This window comes from Melitaea cinxia, chromosome 10 (assembly GCF_905220565.1).
Source record: "Melitaea cinxia chromosome 10, ilMelCinx1.1, whole genome shotgun sequence".
NCBI classification, from domain to species: Eukaryota; Metazoa; Arthropoda; class Insecta; order Lepidoptera; family Nymphalidae; genus Melitaea; species Melitaea cinxia.
In genome coordinates, this window is record NC_059403.1 from 12,296,578 (window position 1) to 12,321,212 (window position 24,635).

At 39.6% G+C, this 24,635-nt stretch overlaps 1 protein-coding gene across 2 annotated transcripts; it reads left to right on the plus strand.

The window, feature by feature from the left end:
• The first annotated feature begins 229 nt into the window (after nucleotides 1-229).
• On the plus strand, nucleotides 230-24,063 carry LOC123657038 (WD repeat-containing protein 3). Of its 2 annotated transcripts, XM_045592637.1 has the most exons (17): nucleotides 230-530; nucleotides 766-975; nucleotides 1,679-1,876; nucleotides 11,021-11,194; nucleotides 11,421-11,617; nucleotides 13,077-13,297; nucleotides 13,762-13,882; nucleotides 15,152-15,353; nucleotides 16,156-16,245; nucleotides 17,001-17,138; nucleotides 18,052-18,153; nucleotides 18,710-18,877; nucleotides 19,635-19,799; nucleotides 20,313-20,378; nucleotides 20,976-21,121; nucleotides 22,088-22,310; nucleotides 23,869-24,063. In XM_045592637.1, exons 1-17 carry the CDS (start codon nucleotides 360-362, stop codon nucleotides 24,025-24,027), a joined length of 2,751 nt encoding a protein of 916 aa, XP_045448593.1. In that variant the 5' UTR covers nucleotides 230-359; the 3' UTR covers nucleotides 24,028-24,063. The 2 variants fall into 2 exon arrangements, 1 of the variants encoding a protein (XP_045448593.1); XR_006743641.1 differs by lacking the exons at nucleotides 230-530; nucleotides 766-975; nucleotides 1,679-1,876; ... (11 more) ...; nucleotides 20,976-21,121; nucleotides 22,088-22,310 and adding an exon at nucleotides 23,493-23,612 and having other exon boundaries at nucleotides 23,869-23,961.
• The last annotated feature ends 572 nt before the right edge of the window (nucleotides 24,064-24,635 follow it).

The following is a 24,635-nucleotide window of genomic DNA, read 5'->3' on the forward strand; positions in this document are numbered from 1 at the left end:
AAATTACGTTCAGTTCAGAAAACCTATTAAGCAGAGGCGTTAAATTGGTATTTATGAGTTAGTTGCTCGTTTATTTTTTCTTTTTATGGAATCGATACTTGATGCTAAGTACTGATATTAGTACTAAGTATCGAAAGGAAGTATCGAATTTCTGAATACTAGTATCGAATCAAAAGGTAGCGATATGAGTAAAGTATCGGATTCGATATCGTGTCCCTATCTGTGGTGACAACTATGGAATGTCAGAGAAACAAAACAACGTTGAAACAACGTGATATTTAGATATTATTACACATTTTTTGGTTATCTAAAAGCTTTTGCAAAGAGTTAATTTTTTGCTGTTAAAATATTTATTAAAAATGGGTCTTACCAAGCAATACTTACGCTATGTTCCTAGTGGTACTTTTAATGTTATAGCAAGTCCTGATTGTAATAGTGCTCATGTTACTTTAAATGGAATAAGTGGAAGATATATTGCTGTTGGTGCATGTGAACATGTTATTATTTGGGACATGAGATTAGGAGAAAAGGTTAAACAAATTATAAATATAACTTAAACCTTGCTTAACTAATTACATAAAATAATTAGTAGTACTGTTTGTATAGATTTTGAGTTAATTCAAATCACACCAACTATTGTTTTTGGTTTGATAGATGAGTAATAATTTACAAAATTACTACTAAATATTTTTTGTAGTTTTTTTATTTTGATGATAATATATAAAAAAATATGTTTAATTATTTAATTGGTTTTTGACATTTTAGGCGCAAGTAATACCGGGAGAAAATGTAATGGTGTCCCAGATAGCTGCTAGTCCAACCGGCAACCACGTGGCAGTAGGATATGTCGATGGAAATATAAATGTGTTTGAGTTAATAAACAATGAAATTGTTTGTGTTTTCGCGGGACACAAGTCTGCCGTTACTTGTTTGCAATATGACGAGCAAGGACATAGGATTGTATCAGGTTCAAAGGTGAATTTTTTATATTATACTGGCTATCTGGCAAACTTCATGGTCCAATATATTTTTTTTTTGTCATAAAGATTTTTTTAATAAAAAAAAAAGTATGACATAATTTAGTGCAGTTGTTCAACAGTTCTACAGTATACAGACATTTTAATAAATCAGTTCTATTTATATAAATTATTCTGGCTTACTAAATAGTATTGCAAAACGTAGGGATTATTAATAGTTATTTAAGACTGTATTTTTAACACAATTCTAACCACTGCTACTGTATCTTGTCCTGCAACTAAAAGTTATCTGGAAGAAATCGCTCTTAAGCGATAAGACTGCCTTTTTACATCTTGTATTGCATCTTTCCTTATATTTCGGTGCACATTAAGAATAAATAAATAAAATAAATAAATAAATAACTTTTTTAATATTAGTTTTTAAACATATTTGATATGTAAAGACAACAACACTACTAGGACTTGTCTGATACAATATCTGCTCTTGTAGTTAGAAGCCATGAATAAACAAAAATACAAACTGAAACTATACTGAAATATACAAAGTGTGTTACTAAGGTAGTATTAACCCATATTTCTTTTATATATAAAAATCTATGGATATCTATTTCATGTGCCATGTATTAATATGAATCACTGATTTGTAATTTAGGTTTTACTAGTTACTTTAGAAGTATTAAAAAATTTATCAACTTTTTCAGGACACTGAAGTTATTCTATGGGATGTGGTATCAGAGACTGGCAAAGCACGATTCAGTGGACACAAGGGTGTGATTACAAGTGTTCTTTTTATCAACGGAAGAAATTGTATTATAAGTTCTTCCAAAGATACTTTTATAAAATTTTGGGATATTGAAACTAAGCATTGTTTCAAGACTCTTGGTGGACATCAAATGGAGGTTAGTGCCTAATTACCTACCCAGAAAATGCATTTAATTTATTTTATTTGGATAAATTACGGCTTACAACTTTATCTAATACTGAATAGAAATTAAAAAGCTAATAAGTTACAACTTATTGAGCATATGAGAGATTTACGCCATAATGTGTTATTACTTATTTAGTTTTGTTCAAAATTTAAATTCCAGAAATTAACATAAAAGATTTTTTTTAATAAAAATTAATAGAAATAACCTTCTAAAATGAAAATTTCCATATACCTTCTATGCGTGCAGGGGGTTTTAAAAATTCAGGAATCCAAGGAAATTAAAATAAAGGACTGAGATCTTACTTTGAGCAGAACTAGCAATATATTAAATAATTTTTGCTCACCATCACTATCGTTTAGTTGACGCCTTACCAAAAATAAAAGCAACCGCGTCTTGAAGCGAAGTTGAGCCTGATGCTTCAACACCTTCATTGTTCTAAAAGTTTCTTTAAATTAAAATATTACCAATAGTCAAGCTAAAATTTTAAATATATTTTTATAAATTATATCTATCCTAATATTATAAAGAGGTAAAGTTTATAACCTTGTTTCTATGTAGGGGGTAATCTTCGCAAATACTGATCCGATCATGAAAATTCTTTCACTAACAGAAAGCTACACTATTCAGGAGTGACATAGGCTATATTTTATTGTAATTGAACAAAAAATTCAGTAAATAAGAAAAAGATTAAAATATAATATCAAAACGGTAAATAAACTAGCGTCATCAATCGCTATTAGAAAACAATTCTATTTATTAGTCTTTCGACGTTTTAGGAGCGCGAGGAAAAGGGAGGATCCTCCACCAGACGGGTGTTGTGTCTGGCGGGCTACTACGCCCCGACGGTTGTTGTCGGGATCTTGTATATATACTTATTCACTTTGAAAACTCTGATAGCGCGATGTAGCATACGTCAGTTTTCTCTAATTACGTAGTTTGTAGTCGTTCGTATTTCGCGCGATAGATGTCGCCACATCACTCCCCTCCGAGACCAGAGGTCGATAGCAGGTTAAGTCGTCCATTCATCTTGTGATGCTTGCCGGGCCAGTGGAATGTTCCGGTGAGTCGGAACCAGATGCCGCATAGTTCACGGTGAGTCGGAACTGTCTGCGGTGATGCTGCATATGCTCCAGTGAGTCGGAGTGGTGCAGTGCTGCGTAGTGGCTGCTGCTGCGTCGACCAGGAGAGAAGTGCGTCTCTGCTTGCTGACCGGCCGAAGTGCAGTGTGCTGTGCCAAAGTCGCTGAGAAGGCTGTGGGTGATGACCAGGAATGCGCGTCCGCTGCATGCTGGTGGTCAGGATACCCGTAGTAGCCGTAGATGCTGGCTGGCTGAAGCCGTAGATATGCTGGATGCTACTCGCTGCTCGAAAGCTTGAGGAAGTGATGATGACGATGAAGGTTGCGCTGATGTTCATGCTCGGGGTCACCAGTTTAGGGATGCGTGTGAAACGTAGTGTGAAGAATCACGTCGGGGTCACCAGTTTAGGAGCGCGAGGAAAAGGGAGGATCCTCCACCAGACGGGTGTTGTGTCTGGCGGGCTACTACGCCCCGACGGTTGTTGTCGGGATCTTGTATATATACTTATTCACTTTGAAAACTCTGATAGCGCGATGTAGCATACGTCAGTTTTCTCTAATTACGTAGTTTGTAGTCGTTCGTATTTCGCGCGATAGATGTCGCCACAGACGTTATTAATTTAGTCTTATTTTAAGTCTATCGACGACGTTTTCTCGATTTTTGATAGATGGCGTTGGAGCAACATAATATTTATTTTTTAAGTGCTATAAAATTTGTTCTTTAAAGTATGTTATTTGGTTCTGTAATTTAAAATAATAAATACACGGGAGCAACATATTATTTATTTAAGTGCTATAAAATTTGTTCTTTAAAGTATGTTATTTGGTTAATCTATACTTATTATAAAAATAAGTCCCCCGGCCGCGTCTTTCTGTCCTCCTGTCTGTCCTCCTGTCTGTCTGAACGCGATAAACTCGAAAACTACTGAACGGATTTTTATACGGTTTTCAACAATAGAAAGAGTAATTCTTGAGGAAGGTTTAGGTATATAATTTATTATGCTTTTATGTAAATTAGCTGAAATACGGCGACAAATGTTGAAGAGGTCGCAAAAAATCTCGCCAAATGGGAAGTTTCCACGCGAACGCCGCGTAAACTAGCAAAGATACAGTTATGTAATGTACTAGAGAATTCAAAATCTATAAAAATGCTACAAAAAAGTCCGCGATAGCATATCTCTATCTCTTACGGTTGACTTACAATAACCACTTTTATGTTAACATTTTTAATTAAAAACATTACGTTATTTTCAAAGCTATTTTCTTTAGTTCGGTATTAATCCTTATCCAAATGAATATGTTAGTTAGCTTAGTCATTTAATGCAGATTAAAATTGCTCTTAACACTAAATCAATCAGATGAATAGTTTTTGAGATATCGTTGTTAGAAGTAATTAGTAGCGAAACATTTTTAATGCTTGGCGAGCATTGAGATGCCTACGGCGAGTCCATCCCCTCTGCCCCGCATCGCTCGACCGCCTGCTCAAGCTATATTAACCGGGCGATGTAGCGCGCGATCCGCCATAGTAAACAGACTTTGGTAGCAACTGAACGCATTGCGTATATCGACTGTCATCGGCTTACTACGGGTATTGCTGTTCGGCATTAAATCTTGCTATTGGTTCCTATTATTATGCTATTGTTAGTTTTAATTAATTATTTTCATACTTAGTAGGTGGTGTAAGAAACCTTTCAGTTTACTTTCTTCTTTTCGTTTGGTTATTTCGTTACTTTTTAAATAACCAAGTACCTTACTTTTCCGTACTTGGTTGCTATAAATAGATTTTTGTAAATAATTTTCGTGAGTCTATTTAAGTTCATGTATATTCCTTAATTAATTATTTTCATACTTAGTAGGTGGTGTAAGAAACCTTTCAGTTTACTTTCTTCTTTTCGTTTGGTTCTTTCGTTACTTTTTAAATAACCAAGTACTTTACTTTTCCGTACTTAGTTGTTATAAATAGATTTTTGTAAATAATTTTCGTGAGTCTATTTAAGTTCATGTATATTACTTTTTTGTTACTTGGGTGTTGTAGGGAAGTTGTTGTAAATAAATATTATTTAGATTCATTAAACTGTTTCTATTAAGTACCTCTTTATTCAATTTCTTATTAAACTTAGGTAGATAATCATGCCGAGAAGAAGGCCAAATATAGGACGCAGTACGTCTGCTGCTAAAAGACTTCGTTTGAATCGGAATAGTGAAAATAATGAAGAGAGAGAACTGCGTTTATCATTGGACCGTGAAAGACATATTTCGCAAAGACTGCGAGAGTCTTCTGCGGAACGTAACGCACGTTTGTCGTTGGATCGTAAAAGACATGTTTCACAAAGACTGCGCGAATCCTCTGCTGAACGTAACGTACGTTTGTCGTTGGACCGTGAAAGGTATGTTTCGCAAAGACTGCGTGAATCCTCGGCAGAACGTGATTTACGTTTGTCGTTGGATCGTGAAAGACATGTTTCACAAAAACTGCGTGAATCCTCTGCTGAACGTAACGTACGTTTGTCGTTGGACCGTGAAAGACATGTTTTACAAAGACTGCGCGAATCCTCTGCTGAACGTAACGTACGTTTGTCGTTGGATCGTGAAAGGTATGTTTCGCAAAGACTGCGCGAATCCTCGGCGGAACGTGATGTACGTTTGTCGTTAGATCGTGAAAGACATGTTTCACAAAGACTGCGTGAATCCTCTGCTGAACGTAACGTACGTTTGTCGTTGGACCGTGAAAGACATGTTTCACAAAGACTGCGCGAATCCTCTGCTGAACGTAACGTACGTTTGTAGTTGGACCGTGAAAGGTATGTTTCGCAAAGACTGCGCGAATCCTCGGCGGAACGTGATTTACGTTTGTCGTTAGATCGCGAAAGACATGTTTCTCAGAGGCTACGCGAATCCTCTGCTGAACGTAACCTACGTTTATCTTTAGATCGTGATAGACACAATGCTTTAATGGAAACTGAAACATCTGAGAGAAGACAACTCCGACTACAAAACGATCGTATTCGGCACATAAATTTTAGGAATAATATGCCAACTAATGGAACACAAAATAATAATAGATGGTCCAATAAAGAGTACTCGGCAATGAATTACAGTACAACAATTGATTATCAAAATTATCGTATCGTTTGTATAGGTTCTCCTTCCATTGTTTGTCAATACTGTTCGGCACTGAGATGGAAAGATGAGTCAAAAGGTTTATGTTGTTCAAATGGTAAGGTAAAATTAGATGAAATAGGTGCTCCACCTGAACCTTTAAATTCTCTACTTGATGAAAGTCATCCAAAGCATACAGAATTTATGCGTCATATTCGGCGGTATAATAATGCGTTCCAGATGACTTCATTCAAAAGTCAACGAGTAGTTGAAAACGGCTTCATGCCAACATTTAAAGTCCAGGGCCAGGTTTACCACCTTGCAGGTAGTCTTCTTCCACAAGTTCCTGACGACCATAAGTTTTTGCAGATATATTTTATTTCCGATCCTGAAGTTCAAGCAACGACTCGATGTAATATTAGTAATAGTAATTCAAGAACACCACTTGATAACTCTATAGTCAGGTCATTGCAAAACATGTTGCATTTGCATAATAGATACGTACAATCTTTTAAAACTGCAATGGAAAGTATCTCTCTCGATGTCCCAGATTACAATGTAGTAATTCATGCCAGCAGGGTGAACCACCTGACGGTGAACACCGTGGACGGTATAATGCTCCTTCTACCAGTGAAGTAGCAGTTGTCATTGCTGGACAACAATTTGACAAAAGGGATATCGTTCTTCGAAGCCGCGACGAAAATCTCCACAAAATTTCCGAACTACATCGTTCATATGACAGTCTTCAATATCCATTGATGTTTTGTCGAGGTGAAGACGGATACACAATTGATATTCCCCAAGTTAATCCTTCTACAGGAGACAGAGTACAGAAGAAAGTTTCATGTATGAATTATTATTGCTATCGTTTAATGGAACGCCATAATCATTATAATGTTTTACTAAGGTACGGAATGTTACTGAATCAATATGTTGTAGATCAGTATGCTAAACTAGAATCAGAACGTTTAGCTTTTATACGAAATAACCAAACACAATTACGCGCAGAAAATTATATACACTTACAGGATGCTTTACATTCTAATGAACAAACGACAAACAATATTGGGCAGCTGGTAATATTACCGTCATCTTTTACTGGCGGACCAAGATACTTACACGAAAAAACTCAAGATGCCATGACCTATGTCAGGAATTACGGGAAACCTGACCTCTTCATTACTATGACCTGTAATGCTAATTGGAAAGAAATAAAAGATAATCTGCATTCCACCGCAACACCTCAAGACCGATATGACATTTTAAATCGTGTGTTTCATTTAAAAGTACAAAAACTATTACACTTAATAAATAAGGTAAACGTATTTGGTCCGACACGCTGTCACATGTATACGGTGGAGTGGCAAAAACGTGGGCTGCCACATATACATTTGCTTTTGTGGCTGACAAATAAAATCAGGCCCGACCAAATTGACACAGTTATAACGGCAGAATTACCAGACCAAGACGAAGACCCAACATTGTATGACATCGTGGTAAGGAACATGATTCACGGACCCTGTGGAGCTTTAAACCCTAACTCGCCATGCATGCATGAGGGAAAATGTTCAAAAAAATTCCCAAAACCATATCAGAGTCAAACTTCAACTGGTGATGATGGCTATCCAAAGTATAGAAGATTATCACCAGAGGAAGGAGGACGCAAGGCTGCTATTCGTAATTACGAAATTGATAACAGATGGGTAGTGCCTTACAATAAACTATTATTAAAAATTTTCGAGGCGCATGTTAATGTAGAACTTTGCAGTTCCGTGAAATCAATAAAATATGTCACTAAATACATCAATAAAGGAAGTGACCAGGCTACGTTTAGTTTACATTCTACAAATGAAGTAGAACAATTTCAATCTGGCCGCTACATTTGTAGTTCTGAAGCACTATGGCGGATTATGTCCTTCAATATTCATGAAAGAGCACCAACTGTCACACACCTCGCTGTTCATTTAGAAAACGGACAGCGGGTGTATTTCACTGAAAATAATGTAAATGACATTGTGAATAATCCAAGAGATACTACTTTAACAGCGTTTTTCAAACTATGTGCAGAGGACGACTTCGCAAAAACTCTGACCTACGACAAGGTGCCTGCCTATTATACCTGGAATCAAAATACGAAAAAATTCCAACGACGAAAGCAGGGGGCGGTAGTTCTCGGGTACCCTGGCGTGAGAAAAACAGATGCTCTTGGAAGGGTGTACGTGGTACACCCTAATAATGCAGAATGTTTTCATTTGCGGTTGTTACTCCACGTTATAAAAGGCCCTACTTCGTTTAGAAGTCTCCGCACTTTTGAAGGTGTAACTTACGACACATTCCACGGGGCTTGCAAAGCTATGGGCCTCCTCGAAGATGACAGTCACTGGGAGAGTACGCTCTCTGAAGCAGCCATATGCTGTTCACCAAAATCACTTAGGTGCCTTTTTGCCATTATGATATCGTTCTGCCAAATCACGGACCCGCATCTTCTTTGGCAAAACTATCAGGAAAGTATGTCCGAAGATATACTGCAACGCAGACGACAAGAACTGTCATCAGATGATTTAGAGTACGACCAAAATATTTTTGATGAAGCTTTAAATGAATTAAATAAAGAGGTCGAATCTCTATCAGGTAAAAGTATAAAAGATTTTGGTTTTAACTTGCCGTTAAATTCAAATCTTTATGCAATGAACAACATCGAGGATTTACGAGAGACTGACTATGATTACACCCAACTCTTACAGACAATTCAAGATGAACATCGCTTAAATCCAGAACAAAAAATTGTTTACGACCAAATATTGTCATCAGTTAATAGTAATGAAGGGAAAATGTTCTTTCTAGATGCACCCGGGGGCACGGGTAAAACATTTATAATTAATTTATTATTAGCAAAAGTAAGGTCTGACAGAAAAATTGCTCTTGCCGCGGCGTCGTCCGGTATTGCAGCCACACTTTTGAAAGGCGGGCGAACTGCACATTCCACTTTCAAACTACCTTTAAAAATTTGCAGTGACGACGTCTCTAGCGTTTGTAACATCTCAAAACAGAGTAAAACAGGTAAATTAATGCAGGATTGTAGCTTGATTATTTGGGACGAAGCTTCCATGTCCCATAAAGCATCAGTTGAGGCATTAGACAGGACAATGCGCGATTTACGCAACAGAAATTGCCCAATGGGTGGCTGCACCGTTTTGTTTTCTGGAGACTTTCGTCAAATTTTGCCAGTCATAGCAAGGGGGACTAGAGCTGACGAAGTCAATGCATCACTCAAAAGATCTTATCTTTGGCCACATATTACAAAATGTGAACTTAATACAAATATGAGAATTTTGTCCTCCAGTGAAGACAATAAACAATTTTCAAATAACTTACTTCAAATAGGTAATGGTGCATTTCAATCCGGAAATGTTAAAATCAATCTTAGTAACCTATGTGCTTTGGTTCAAAATGTGGAAGAATTGGTTGAGACCGTATATCCCGATATTACTAATATAACTACAAAGACTTTATGTTGGTTTAAGGAAAGGGCTATATTGGCACCTACTAATGAACAGGTTGATAAAATTAATCATTTAATTATTTCCAAGTTTGAAGCACCATCACAGATATACTATTCAGTTGATACAGTTTTGGATACCGCAGAGGCAGTACATTATCCAACTGAATTTTTGAATTCTTTAGTTCCTCCCGGAATTCCTCCACACAAGTTAATATTAAAAGTGGGTTCACCAGTGATATTACTTAGAAATTTAAATCCCCCAAAATTGTGTAATGGCACAAGACTCAAAATAGTTAAATTAAAAAACTTTCTAATCGAATGCACTATTTTAACTGGCTGTGGTACTGGTGATACTGTTTTAATTCCCAGAATACCGATGATTCCCTCCGAATTACCCTTCCAATTCAAAAGACTGCAATTTCCAATCAAATTAGCCTTTGGTATTACTATTAATAAGGCACAAGGCCAAACTTTAAAAGTTGCAGGAATAGATTTAACTGATCAATGTTTTTCTCACGGCCAGTTATATGTTGCCCTTTCAAGGGTGACATGTAAAAATAATCTGTTTGTGTTTACTAACAATCCGTCAGAAGTAATGAACGTTGTGTATAAGGAAATATTTCAATAGAAATATTCCTTATACACAACGTTTCAAGTAAAAAGTATTCACTTTTAAATATCCGGTGCCTACCTTACAGCTTCATCATCAACAATGTGTAGATATCTTTGTCATCATATATACTTCTTTATCTATACCTAAAACACTGGATGTGTCTATAATATGCGAGGAGTTATTTCAATTACTCTAGGCTCCCATCACCACATCCTGACCTGGTTACTATAGGACCAGCTGCAATGTTTACTCTTTCAAACATAATAAGAATTATCCAAGTCGATACACTGGCCTCGAAGTAATAGGGAAACATAGTCATTATTGGGGAGTTTCGACGATGATATGATATACCTAATCATCGTATTTTTAAAAACAGACAAACAAGTTACACATAAAAATACCAAAATCGTCATAGGTTTGCCTATAATATTTAAGAAGTTCCTGCGATTTCACCAGGATCCCATCATCAGATCCTAACTGGACAATGGGACCACCTGCATACGCACCATATATTAAAAAACATCCCTACGAATTGAGAACCTCCTCCATTTTTGAAGTCCGAAATCCACACGGGCGAAGCTGCGGGCGGAAGCTATCTATATAAATAAAAATGAATGTTGTTAAGCGCATAACTCGAGAATGGCTCGGCTAATTTATTTTTTTGTATGTTCCTTAAGGCCCACGGAAGGTGTTAATACAAAAAAAAAATTACTATTGACAGAACGAAGTCTGTCCGGGCAGCTAGTATAATAATAATTAACGCCCAACGAAGTGGGCACGGGTCGGCTAGTATTAGTATAAAGCCAATAAAATTTATTTAAGGTGTGGTCAGCAGTACTTCTGAAAGAAGAGAGATATTTGGTAACAGGCAGTATGGACCAAGAGTTAAGAGTGTGGAAACTAAACTGGACAGAAAAAGTAAAAGAAGAAGATAAAATAACACAACAGCTTGAAATTGTTAAACTCGAAGATGCAGATAATACTGAAGACACCTCAGTAAGTATTGACATGTAGTTTTTGTTTCAGGCATTATTTATAATCCCTTTTGTGAATATAAAATAAATACAATTTTAATACTTCATTGTTTATTACAAAATAATGTCTCGTACTGCATATGCAGCAAGCCAGATATCTTGTATATTGTTGTATATTGTTTTTTGAAAAATCAATATATCACTAGATTTATTATGTATCTTAACAAAAATTGTTGTTTGTTATTCAGGTCCTACAATGTCATCAAGTTGGTACTCTAGTCCGGGGTGGAAAAGGCAGAGTAGTAGATCTAGTGACTGACCCCGGACAGAGCGTACTAGCGTGTTTTGGAGTCGATTCACTCTTAGAATTGTTTGCATTTTGCTCAGACGAGGAAGCCAAAGTGAGGATGAATAAAAGAATTAAAAAGCAAAGGAAAAAATTGAAGTAAGTTATATGTTACTGGAAATTGTTGGGGTGATTTAAAAAATTTAAGCTATTTTTGTTTAATTGGTAATTTAAAACCTTAAAATTTTTCTTTATAACTACCACTATTATATATTATATACCATTACTATACTAACGAAATGATATACCACTTTAATAGACAATATTTTTGCTACGACATTGGCTACGACTTAGGACATCGTTAATGCTTAGTGGTTGAACCTAGTGCTTTAATAATAATAATAATAATAATAATAATAATAATAATTTATTCTTTATTGTACATATAAAAAGAAGTTTACAATTTATTAAACTATTCAAGAAAAGAAATGTACAACAGGCGGTCTTATCGCTAAACAGCGATCTCTTCCAGACAACCAGCTTGGAGGAGATAATGTGAAACAAGCGGAAAGGGTGTACAGACTTAAAATAAAAGAAAACAAGAATAAAATCAAATATACACACATAGATGCATACATATACACATACTACATACTACAAACAGTATTAACTATACTAAAAATTACAGAACGTATTATATAAAAATTTATAAATACACTACACACATAAATACATATAAACATATACACATACAAACATACATACTCATATACACATATATATACATAATATTATACATAACTATACACTACTACAGTAGTAGAACAAATAAGTGTATATCAATATATTATCCAAATAGCAGTGACTAATGACGAAGTGGACGACAGTAATTTCAAAGTCTTAAGTAGTGTTCCTTAAATTGCTTCGTGTTGGACCTAGTGCTAGTAAATAAAGTCTCTAAAAGAGTCAGTAGGTCTTTCTCTCTAAATCCTTCGAACCCTAACACGTAACAATATCTATGTGTTTTCAAAAATTAGGCCCTGTAAAAATTGTAATATTCGTTCAGTATATTTATACTTTTTTTTTATTTGTCTGCTTATTTCACTATGCATTCTTTGTATAATTTTTTGCTAACAACGCAACACATAAGAATGTATTTTACATTGTTTTATTTATTATTGTCAATGTTTCTACTACTGTATAAGCCTTTTTATAGTACTAGGTCAACCAAACAAACATACGACTCACCTGATGGTAAGTGGTTACCATAGCCTATAAATTACTGCAACAACAGAAGCAACACAAACGCGTTTCCGACCATACCCCTAATCCGCCCAGGAGCTCTGGTCACCTTACTCGCCCCAGGAACACAAACTGCTTGAGAGCAATATTATTTAGCTGTGATCTTCTTTTTGTAAGATCCAGGTACTTCCCAAGTCAGGCTGCTTCAGATTTAGAGCAGGACATTTGTTGCTGTGCCCTAACTCAGTTAAATTACGCCTATATTGCCTGTAAAATAAAGCTGAATAGTTTCAATGAAAACTTTGGAATATATATAGGTACATATTTTTTAATTTTAAAAATTAAAAAAAAATATCTTTGATTTATCCATTTACAGTAAACAGAAAGAAAGCGGTGAAATTGATCCCGAAGCAGTAGATGTGTCAGAAATCCTCACTTTATCTGACGAAGTGCGTCGACTAAGCTCTGTAAAACTGTCTGCCAAGATAAAATCATCCTGCCTTTTGCTGGGGACCACGGGCGAGCTACGTGTGGGTGTCACCTTGGCCACCAACACCGTCGAGCTGCATAGTTTGAATATAGCAGAAGGAAATGAAGGTAAGATTTGAAGGCGTCATAAGTAATTTTATTGAGGTAGCACAGCGGGAAATATCTTGCTTAAAATTTGGAGCAGCCAGTTTCGAGAATTTGATTTTATCCGCTCATGAAGCAACATTATGTTCTATGAAGCCTGTCTACAGCTTTAAGAAGTATTTAAAAGTTATGTCTCTAATGATTTGTTTATATATGTATATATATATGTGTGTGTTTATGTTTCTATATGTGTTATTCAAATATAACATCCTCTACAACTTCCTTAAAAAATTCTAAAAGAATTTCTAATGCAATAATAAGTATTTTTTCCAAGTGTATCTGTTGTAGAAAATAAGTTTATAGATAAAGATAAAATAATATAAAGAATAAGTTTATAGATAAAGAAAAAAATAATAATTAAAGAACTATAAAAGTTATTTTTTTCAATGTTTATTTGAATGACACTAATATTGAGATTTAATTTGCAGTTAGGTGCTTGAAGCAGATAACTCAACCTGGCCATCAAAGGGAGCCGCGTTGTGTCGCTATAAGTTCTGACAACTTGGCCATACTCTCCGCCTCTGCTGACTCCATCAAAATTTGGAATAGGTATATTAGGCTTTTTTTCCTTAACATTTCCTACATTGCTCAGGGGCGTAGCTACCGCCGTATTAGCCGTATCAATGATACGGCTACTTACTACAGGGCTAACGAGTGTAAGCAAAAATTAGTAAAATGTTATCCACAATGTCAATTAAATTTATCCTGAAAAAAAAAACATTAAAAAAAACATGCCTATAGGTTTTCACTTCAGAAATGACAAAAGTCAAAAAGCAATCCTCTTTTTTCCGAGGTAAGCTGGCGCCCAAAAGTTGATAACATTCTGTATCGTTTATTACGGGATTCAGTTAATCATTATGAAACATGAATTAATCTGAATGGGGGCAAACGAGCAGACGAAGCCATCTGATGTATAACGGCTACCATCGCCCAGGGCCTTTAGAGCAAAAAATTATACTCTCGACGCTTGAAAACTCCCAAATTTTAGCGCTCAGGGAAAACCTCATTGAGGAAGGTCATTCCACAGTTTAAATGTACGCAGAAAGAATGCGCGTGAAGCTCGCATATTGGTTGCAAACTATGCATCCAGGTGGTGGGGATATTATCAGGATCACTGGACTTCTTGACGTCGAGGGAATGCAGAACACGACGATTCGCTCCTCTACGCGTTCGTTCGCGCGCTTTCGCACGGCGGGCGAGGGTTGCCCTCCCTCTGCGCCTCCGGCTTAAAAAAAACACTAGGGGTAGGGCAGACCAAGACCACGTGGACAGTGGGGTGCTCCGATTCAGTTTTGGGTATTTTTCGAATTTTTAAACCTATATTCTAGCACGCAATGTTACTAATTTTATTAGAATATTACGTCTGACGCGTTATTTTGTTTAAAAGTGTCTATTTGTCAGTCGTTAAAGGTCAGTTCGTATCGTATTTTGATCTTGCAGTAAAGATCGTTTTTACGTAAATTTGTTCGAAAATAACGCGTGATAGTCGCAGTACGGAGCACGAGTACACTTACCGCAGCACCGGAATTAAGGTAGAGTCAGAAATAACAAAAATTTAACCTCCGATAAAATAATCTACCTATATTGTACATACGCAGCACCGGAATTAAGGTAGAGTCAGAAATAACAAAAATTTAACCTCCGATAAAATAATCTACCTATATTGTACATATAGCCCTGGTCTCTATATAAACTATAAGTGTACGAAATTTCAAACTCCATCTCTCCATCCGCGCAATTTTCGTAAAAAAAAGAATAGAAAGTTTGTGCTTCACGCATGAATATATAGATATTGAAAGTCCGTGTGCCGCGGCACAGGTCGAGCCAGGCGTGCCTGCACACGCTGGGCGCGGCCGGCTCGCGGCCCGCGTGCGCCGCGTTCGCGCCCGGCGACCGGCACGCGCTGCTGGGCGCGGCGGACGGCCGCCTGCTGCTGCTGGACGCGCCCGCCGCGCGCCTGCTGGAGGCCGTGCCCGCGCACGCAGCCGCCGTGGCCGCCGTGGGCCTCACGCCCGACCTGGTACCCCGTCTCCCCTCTTATTTTTTTTTTTTTTCTTTTTATTTGGATAGCTTACAGCTTATTATAACTATAACTCATACAGAATATGAATAAAAAAAAAGCTAATAACAAGCTATCACATATAGAAACTAAAAAATCTATATAATGCTAAATAAGAATAGTTAGTTACCAGTGTGCACAGATTCCATCATAGATTTAACAATCGCCATTTTTATGGTACTGATACTCCCATGGAATAAGTCGATATCAACATTAATATTATTACAGGCCCGACAAGCTCTAATAAGTACACTATTCTGTCGGTAGTTTGTACCTGAGGATGGAATAATAAACGGCTTATAAGTATTGTTACGAGATGCACGTGACGGTATCCTAAACAACACTATGCAGCAGATTATGATCGATTCCTACATTCCAAAACGATTATTTTCGCTTCGACTTCACTACCCGTTCGAAATTCAATTGCACGGGTTGCCGCACATTCAGCAATGTGATTGTCTTGCAAACTAATAACCTTCTCTAATTAAGGCTATTTCTTACGAAATTGCTGTTTGCCTGATGCGGATGACGTCTTTCTGCTTATATAAAAAAAATCTTAATAAACTTAACTTCCTCTGGAATAACTTTATTTACTAAAGAAAACCGCATCATAATCCGTTGCATTCTTTTAAAGATCTAAGAATACAGACAGCAGGAAGCGACTAATATTAATGATGATATTGATGTATAAACTGTGACTCTAATGTGAGACTTAAGAGTAATTGTTATATTGATAATAATTTTTATATTCTTATAATTATAGCGTGGGTGTTACACCGGCGGAGCCGATAAGACTGTTAAGTTCTGGCAGTTTGAACTTATACCGGACACTACAAGTGATTCTAAAGCCAAGGTGTGTGATCTTTCACCTTACTATATTATATAATGTATTAGTACATAAAGTACTTGCTAAAATAACATACGATTCCTAAATTATATAAAAATTATTATGCCATAAATGAAGTTTATGTAGAAATAAGTATGTAGTTATGTAGTAGATAGATCAGACCTTAATTCACCACCCTGCTCCATTACGGGTTAGTGTATGTATTACCGACTATAGTAACCGATAGCTATACAGTACAGTACAGTAGGGAAACCCACAAGGACAAACACCGAGACCGTACAGATAACCTCCAATAGATACCGCATATCGAACATTTTCTTCAATTTCGAATTTGCCGACATTGTCGTAATGCGCTGGACGAGCGGGTAACACTTGCACAAAATGATTGGCTAGTTTAAATAAAACATATGTGGATTAAATATCGACGTCATGGCTTTGTGCTCAGACCGGTTACAAATATTGTACAATTACAAATATCCATCCGAGTTTAGGTAACACTACAAAAGAGGCGTATGTACAGTCTTTACTATAGGCATTGGCACAGAACGGCTATTTGTGCGAGTGTGAGTGCTTTTGCAAACCTTGCAGGGATCGCAAACAGAGAATAGTTTTGTTCAGTACAAATATACAAATAAATAAAAAGCATTGAGTAAGTACTCATTCCTAAACATCGATATCCATAAAATGTCGCAATGAAGTTGAAGTTTATCGTCCATATCCGCGCCGATGAGTGCACCACGTACACGACAGCCCTGGCGCAGGTGCTGTCGCTGCTGCACACGCGCACGCTGCAGCTGGACGAGGCGGTGACGGCGGCGCGCGTGAGCCCCGACAGCCGCTTCGTGGCCGTGGCGCTGCTGGACTCCACCGTGCGACTCTTCTTCCTCGACACCTTCAAGGTCAGCACCTCCCCCCCACAGTGTTTATATCTATATCTATCTATATCTATATAAATGAAAATGAATGTTGTTAAACGCATACATCGAGAATGGCTCGACCAATTCGGCTAATTTATTTTTTGTATGTTCCTTAAAGCCCACGGAAGGTTATAATAATAATTAAAAAAAAAAAAAAATTTTTTACTACTAACTATTTACAGAACGAAGTCTGTCCGGGCAGCTAGTATGTAAATAAAAGTTAATAAAAAAAAACTAGTATAGTCCACACGATTGAAGTAAAACTTCTTAAGCTCATACAGTAATACAAAATGTAAGTCTTCTCTTTCTATCTTCACTAACTTATGCTCCCGCTCAGCTTCCGTTCACCTCGCCCGATCACAATTGTCGTAACGCTCTTGTTACGCATTCACCAGCTTACTCTCCAAATCAAGCGTGCGTAAAAAAGTTTTACTTCAAAGAGATCGTCCGAATCACTGCACCAAACTGGATGGTTATTATTTTGTTGTGTTCGCTATTGTCAGAACAAGGTTTGCATAAAAGAAAAAAATATATATATTTACAAATAAAATAATGGCGGCTCCGGGTCAACTATTTGTTATATATTTTGTCTACATACTTGGGTTTGGATAAGCCAAGTAGTAGTAGTTACTGTTACTTCTGAACGAGTTAGAAATCGGCTAGCTCGGTCACTGGTTGTCTATTATTTATTTATTTTTTTGATACATGTAATAGTTATGGTGTGATGTACATACGTCGTCATATTTTTGTGGACGTCTTATGTTTGTGAGCTATTCGTAACTGTAAAATTTAATTATTTACAACTTGACGAGATAAAGATTTTTTTTCTTCTCTGTACTATTTTTTAATAAACAATGTTTTAACGTGTGTGTAAAATATTGTTTTTTATTTCCAGTTCTATTTGTCGCTATATGGCCACAAGTTGCCAGTACATTGCTTAGACTTCAGCTACGACTCCACAATTATAGCGACTGGGTCAGCCGACCGAAACGTCAAGGTGCGTCTAATTTTGTGTGAAAACATATATGGACACTATTTATTAGTTAGTTTTTATTGACGAGAAAACTCTTACAAAAATTCTACAGAATGTTTACTACTTATTGTCTTGTAAAACTAGTAGTTCAGTTTGCAGTTGCTCTTAGTAGGAGATCCGAACTAGAAACGAACTTCACCAATCTGCTTGATGGATTAAAAAGATTTTATATTTATTTTAGTATATTAGAAAAAAATTAAACTACTGTTGATTAATATAATATAGCCTGGTCAAGGGTTTTTCTGCCAATCCTTTCGTGAGTTATTTTTAACATACTAACGAAGATAATTATTTTATTTTTATCCATTAAGCAGATGGGTAAAGATCACGTCTAGTTCGCATCTTAGACCATTATTGTGTACTGCGTTCTACAAAATAATATTTTATTGTAACTTTAAAAAGCATTTGGATGATCTAACATCATAACACCTTAAGATCATATCTAACTATGCCCTAAGAATTAGACTAACCATGCCCAACAGCAGTGAACATAACAAAATAATAACATTTTAATGTGTAGATCTGGGGCGTGGACTTCGGCGACTGCCACAAGTCGATATTCGCGCACAACGACTCGGTGACGGCGCTGCAGTTCGTGCCGGGCACGCACTACTTCTTCACCGCCTCCCGCGACGGACGCATCAAGCAGTGGGACGCCGACACCTACGACAACATCATCACGTTTGATGTGAGTGGCGTGCAAGTGTGGTAGAATGGTTATGTGGCCGTGCAGTACAACTGCTACTACAGCTATTAGATTTGGCTGCTTCAGCTAGCTTGTTTAGTAATTATTATTATTTTTTTTTAAATTAGGTTCATAAATTGAATGATACAATATAAGAATGATTATGTTTGTCACACTTTGAAAGGTGTACAATGTTCATTCTTATTACAATCAACATAGCATGCAATTTAATAATAGTTTTATTGGTTTAAAACATATGAGGCGATGACAATAATAAAAGATAACTGATCAGGCAATGGGCAAGATGAAGTAAAGTAGAGCTTCAGTTTAAGTAAATTAAGAACGATTAGTATTAAAGACAAATGTGAATGTACGCTTATGCTTCAGCCTGTAATATTCCACTATTGGGCATAGGCCCCTGTAGGAGAAGGATCAGATCATCCATCACGCTGCTCCAATGCGGGTTGGCGGATATATTCCCTACTATGAGTAACGATAGCTATCAGGTGTACACGATAATAACCGGGACCGACGGCTTAACTTGCTCTCCGAGGCACGGTGGGGAGACCCACAAGGACTGCGCAAACACCCAGACCACGGCAAACACCTGTATGGCCAATACAAATGTTTGTCATAGCTGTGACCGCTGCGCCGACGCGCAATGTGAACGTGCGCTCCGGCAATACCGTGCGTTCGGGTGAATATGCGCTCCGGTAATACCGTTCGAAAGCGAGTCGGGCTGAGACAGTGGCGGTCGCAGGGGCACGCGGGCGGCTGCGCGGCGCTGGCGGTGGGGCCGGGCGGGCTGGCGGCCGTGTCGTGCGGCGCGGACGGCGCGCTGCGGCTGCTGGCGCGCTCCGCCGAGCCGCTGGTGCTGGGCGACCGCGACGAGCGGGACGAGGGGCTGGCCTCGGGCGAGCGGCGCGTGAGTGGCGACCGCCTGGCGAGACATACACATTACACTGCACTCACACGAGCTGTCTGTGACCGCATGCTGGAGAAAGAATTATTTACATTATAATTTTGTACTAAGTGTCTAAATAAATGCTGGTAGAGAGCATTAATAATTGTGTTTGCTGGCAAACGAAAAAAAACGGACCTCAATTACATCGACAAGTACATACAACGTAGGTAGACGACAAAATTGTCAAGTAAAAACGCATTATCAAAGATTACTCCAAAACCTGTAATCAGATCTCGATGAAATTTTAACATGATCACACCATAAATATCGGCTTTCGATTAAATCATCAAAATCGGTACACCGAAAAAAGAAGAACGACGAAGTTATCACCGAACAAACATTATATATATATATATATATATATATATATATATATATACACAGTCGAATCGAGTTACCTCCTCCTTTTTGCAAGTCGGTTAAAAAAATTAATCTTGATTGTTTTTCAATTGTAAACAATGTTTGTTTTAACAGGCGCCAGTTCCCGGTTTGCCAGGCCTCAACATGCCGACTAAGAAAACCATTGGCGCTGAAAAAGCTGTAAGTATACTTGACAATATTATGTATGGGATCATATCGTGCGGGCGTGAACTCATGTGTTTTGCCCGCTGGGCAGGCGGGTTGGTTTTGTCGCACCGAAGACGCTGCTGCTCGTCTTCGTCCTGTGTATCAAAGCCAGCAGTTGGATGGTAATCACGCCATCAGTCGATTTTTTAAGTTTTAAGGTGGCAGCGGAACTATGTTATCCCTTTTCACCTCTTACGACACCCACGGAAAGAGAGGGGATTGCTATATTCTTTACTGGCGTAAACACAGCAGGGTCATAATTGACCTTTAATTCAATGTGTCTAATAAAAATTTGAATGAACAGGCATTTGTAAGTATCAGATAAATTCTATTTGCGGCTATGGACCAGCTATAAACTAAAATAGGATCAGTACGTTCGATTGAACGATGTTTATCGAACGACATACCCGATTCATCGAACCCGGAATCCGTCTTACAGTATACTCTACTGAATTGATGATGCATCGATCGATTAGCCGAAATTAACTAAGTTTGCATCATAAGCTACAACAGTGTTCGATCCGAAACGACTCCTACTGTTCCGTCTTCAAAACGCCCCGTGTGCTGCAGGCGGACGCGCTGGCGGAGTGCGTGTCGCTGTGCGAGGCGCACGCGGCGGCCGGGCCGGGCGCGCCGCCGCCCGCGCTCATGGCGGCCTACGGCTGCGACACGCCCGAGGACTTCCTGCTCGAGACCGTGCGCAGGATCCGCTCCAGGTGAGCTAGCGCTACTTTTGTACGTTACAATCGTGTACATATTACTTTCTTATCGTTTGAGAATCGATTTTAAACTTGCTTTTATTAAGTAATAATCATTTTTAATATGGAGTTAATTTTTCGAGAAATTTATTTTACAGGCACAAGAGACGTCTCTATAAATTATCTAAAACTGGCATGTTCACATTTAAAAATACATATTTATTAATAAATCAAGACTGCAACATCATTTATTAATATCCGGCGGTCTGTAGGCAAGTCTGTCCTATTGGTCCGGGAGCCAGGTACAAATTCTGTCAATCATTTCCTCCCAATCGAAACTTCGTAAAATGAATAAGGGATTTTTATTATGAATATTCGCGACTGTCAGCTGCGACTCCGTTGGTGGGGTGGATCAATTATTAAAAAAAAAATAATAATTACTATGACTTCCTCTCAACTACAACTTTACTTGGCGATAGTTTACATGTTACTATAAAAGAAAATTAATGTCAGCTGGCTTTATCTCGGTGGAAAGTTTGTCAGCTGGTACCTTGAAACATGTAACAAAAAGTTTTTTTTCGTCATTTCCTCTCAAGTAATGTCAGCTGACCATAGCATGGTGGATTATATGTCAGCGGGCTGCTTTTTTCCTTCAAGATATTAGGTAAATTATAATCCGACAAATTTTGAGGTAAGAGGAAAGACAAAAAAAAATTTCTCCATGCGTGGGGAGGCTCCCACCCTACCCACGAAGTCGCAGCTGACAGTCGCGAATATTCATAATAAAAATCCCTTATGCATTATACGAAGTTTCGATCGGGAGGAAGTTGGTCATGAAAGTCTGTCACTAGCTTCCGGACCCTATCATTACACTTGAAGATAAATTTTACAAATTTGGCACTACTTAAATTGTCCGTAATATCAGTCTTCGTTTACATTTGAGCTCCTGACCTGTGCTAATAAAACTCGTCGAACGCCCGCCAGCGAGCTGGAGGAGGCGCTGCTGCTGCTGCCGTTCGGCGCGGCGTGCTCGGTGGTGCGCCTGCTGCCGGCGCTGCTGGAGCGGCGCGCGCACGCCGAGCTGCTGTGCCGCCTCGCGCTGTTCCTGCTGCGCGTGCACCGCGCGCCGCTCGCGCACGCGCGCGCCCTGCGCAAGCACCTCATACAGATCCAGGCCAAGGCCACCGTGCGCCTCACCGAGCTGCGGGTGAGTGCCCTCTTCACTTCCATACCTGCACGCCGCGCTGCTGTGCCGCCTCGCGCTGTTCCTGCTGCGCGTGCACCGCGCGCCGCTCGCGCACGCGCGCGCCCTGCGCAAGCACCTCATACAGATCCAGGCCAAGGCCACCGTGCGCCTCACCGAGCTGCGGGTGAGTGCCCTCTTCACTTCCATACCTGCACGCCGCGCTGCTGTGCCGCCTCGCGCTGTTCCTGCTGCGCGTGCACCGCGCGCCGCTCGCGCACGCGCGCGCCCTGCGCAAGCACCTCATACAGATCCAGGCCAAGGCCACCGTGCGCCTCACCGAGCTGCGGGTGAGTGCCCTCTTCACTTCCATACCTGCACGCCGCGCTGCTGTGCCGCCTCGCGCTGTTCCTGCTGCGCGTGCACCGCGCGCCGCTCGCGCACGCGCGCGCCCTGCGCAAGCACCTCATACAGATCCAGGCCAAGGCCACCGTGCGCCTCACCGAGCTGCGGGTGAGTGCCCTCTTCACTTCCATACCTGCACGACGCGCTGCTGTGCCGCCTCGCGCTGTTCCTGCTGCGCGTGCACCGCGCGCCGCTCGCGCACGCGCGCGCCCTGCGCAAGCACCTCATACAGATCCAGGCCAAGGCCACCGTGCGCCTCACCGAGCTGCGGGTGAGTGCCCTCTTCACTTCCATACCTGCACGCCGCGCTGCTGTGCCGCCTCGCGCTGTTCCTGCTGCGCGTGCACCGCGCGCCGCTCGCGCACGCGCGCGCCCTGCGCAAGCACCTCATACAGATCCAGGCCAAGGCCACCGTGCGCCTCACCGAGCTGCGGGTGAGTGCCCTCTTCACTTCCATACCTGCACGCCGCGCTGCTGTGCCGCCTCGCGCTGTTCCTGCTGCGCGTGCACCGCGCGCCGCTCGCGCACGCGCGCGCCCTGCGCAAGCACCTCATACAGATCCAGGCCAAGGCCACCGTGCGCCTCACCGAGCTGCGGGTGAGTGCCCTCTTCACTTCCATACCTGCACGCCGCCTGCTGTGCCGCCTCGCGCTGTTCCTGCTGCGCGTGCACCGCGCGCCGCTCGCGCACGCGCGCGCCCTGCGCAAGCACCTCATACAGATCCAGGCCAAGGCCACCGTGCGCCTCACCGAGCTGCGGGTGAGTGCCCTCTTCACTTCCATACCTGCACGCCGCCTGCTGTGCCGCCTCGCGCTGTTCCTGCTGCGCGTGCACCGCGCGCCGCTCGCGCACGCGCGCGCCCTGCGCAAGCACCTCATACAGATCCAGGCCAAGGCCACCGTACGCCTCACCGAGCTGCGGGTGAGTGCCCTCTTCACTTCCATACCTGCACGCCGCGCTGCTGTGCCGCCTCGCGCTGTTCCTGCTGCTTGTTGAGCGATCTTTATTTATGAGTGCTTGGTAGCCACTTTTCTTAATTACTTCGCTAAATTGAAATAAATGTGAGTGAGGATACAAATGAAGTATAAATTGTCACTTTAAGAACGTTCTATATATCAGTGGAATAATCGTCGAACCTAGCAAAATGTTTGAATGTAATAGAAGTTCCTTTGCCCAGGACATGGTGGGTTTCAACCTACACGCAATGCAGTGGTTGCAGCGCGACACGGAGGCGGCGCAGGGCGAGCAATTGTTCCGCGAAGCGACGAGACAACAACGCGACAAACGCACACGCGGCCGACGTGCCATCAAGCGACCCATCGTCACGGTCACGTGACACCACTGATGTATCGCAATAAATAATATATTTATCTGTATTTTGTTTTATTTCTGTTCTCCCAAAAAAGTGTGTGTGTGAATACGTAAAAAATACAAGTATAAAATTATATTACTTATATTCCGTTATTTTTTTGGAAGAGTCTTATTTGGTAAACAAACCGCTGTCAATCGTAATTCACGTTTTTTCCGCGTTTATCACTCACTTTCACAACACATTAGTTTATGGACATTTGTAAAACTCCATTTACTATTTATTTCACCTAAAACAAATATCAATTTATCATTTAAAACACACAAAAACAACTAAAATACGAATTCCGAGCGTACAGATAACTAATATTTTTGAATATGACATTTCAATATATTTATTTAAAAGGCAAATAGGGATGTGGTCATAATATTTTTAGAGGCGAATGAGTATAAGTGAATGAACAGCATGAGCGATAAAATAGGCCATGTTCTTTACCTATATTTTAAATTTTCACGAATTATGATTTTATAAATAATGTTACCGTAAAACGATTTGTTAATAATTTGTTTTTTGTTATTAATTGTTTTTTTTTCTATTTTTTTTATGTTGAGTGCAAAAAGAAATACAAAATATTG

Bases quoted from the DNA above. Each gene is read 5' to 3' on its own strand.
- LOC123657038 (XM_045592637.1), top strand. From the start codon at position 360: ATGGGTCTTACCAAGCAATACTTACGCTATGTTCCTAGTGGTACTTTT. The intron at 976-1,678 runs GTGAATTTTTTA...CAACTTTTTCAG, and splicing joins GGATTGTATCAGGTTCAAAG to GACACTGAAGTTATTCTATG. The intron at 1,877-11,020 runs GTTAGTGCCTAA...AATTTATTTAAG, and splicing joins TTGGTGGACATCAAATGGAG to GTGTGGTCAGCAGTACTTCT.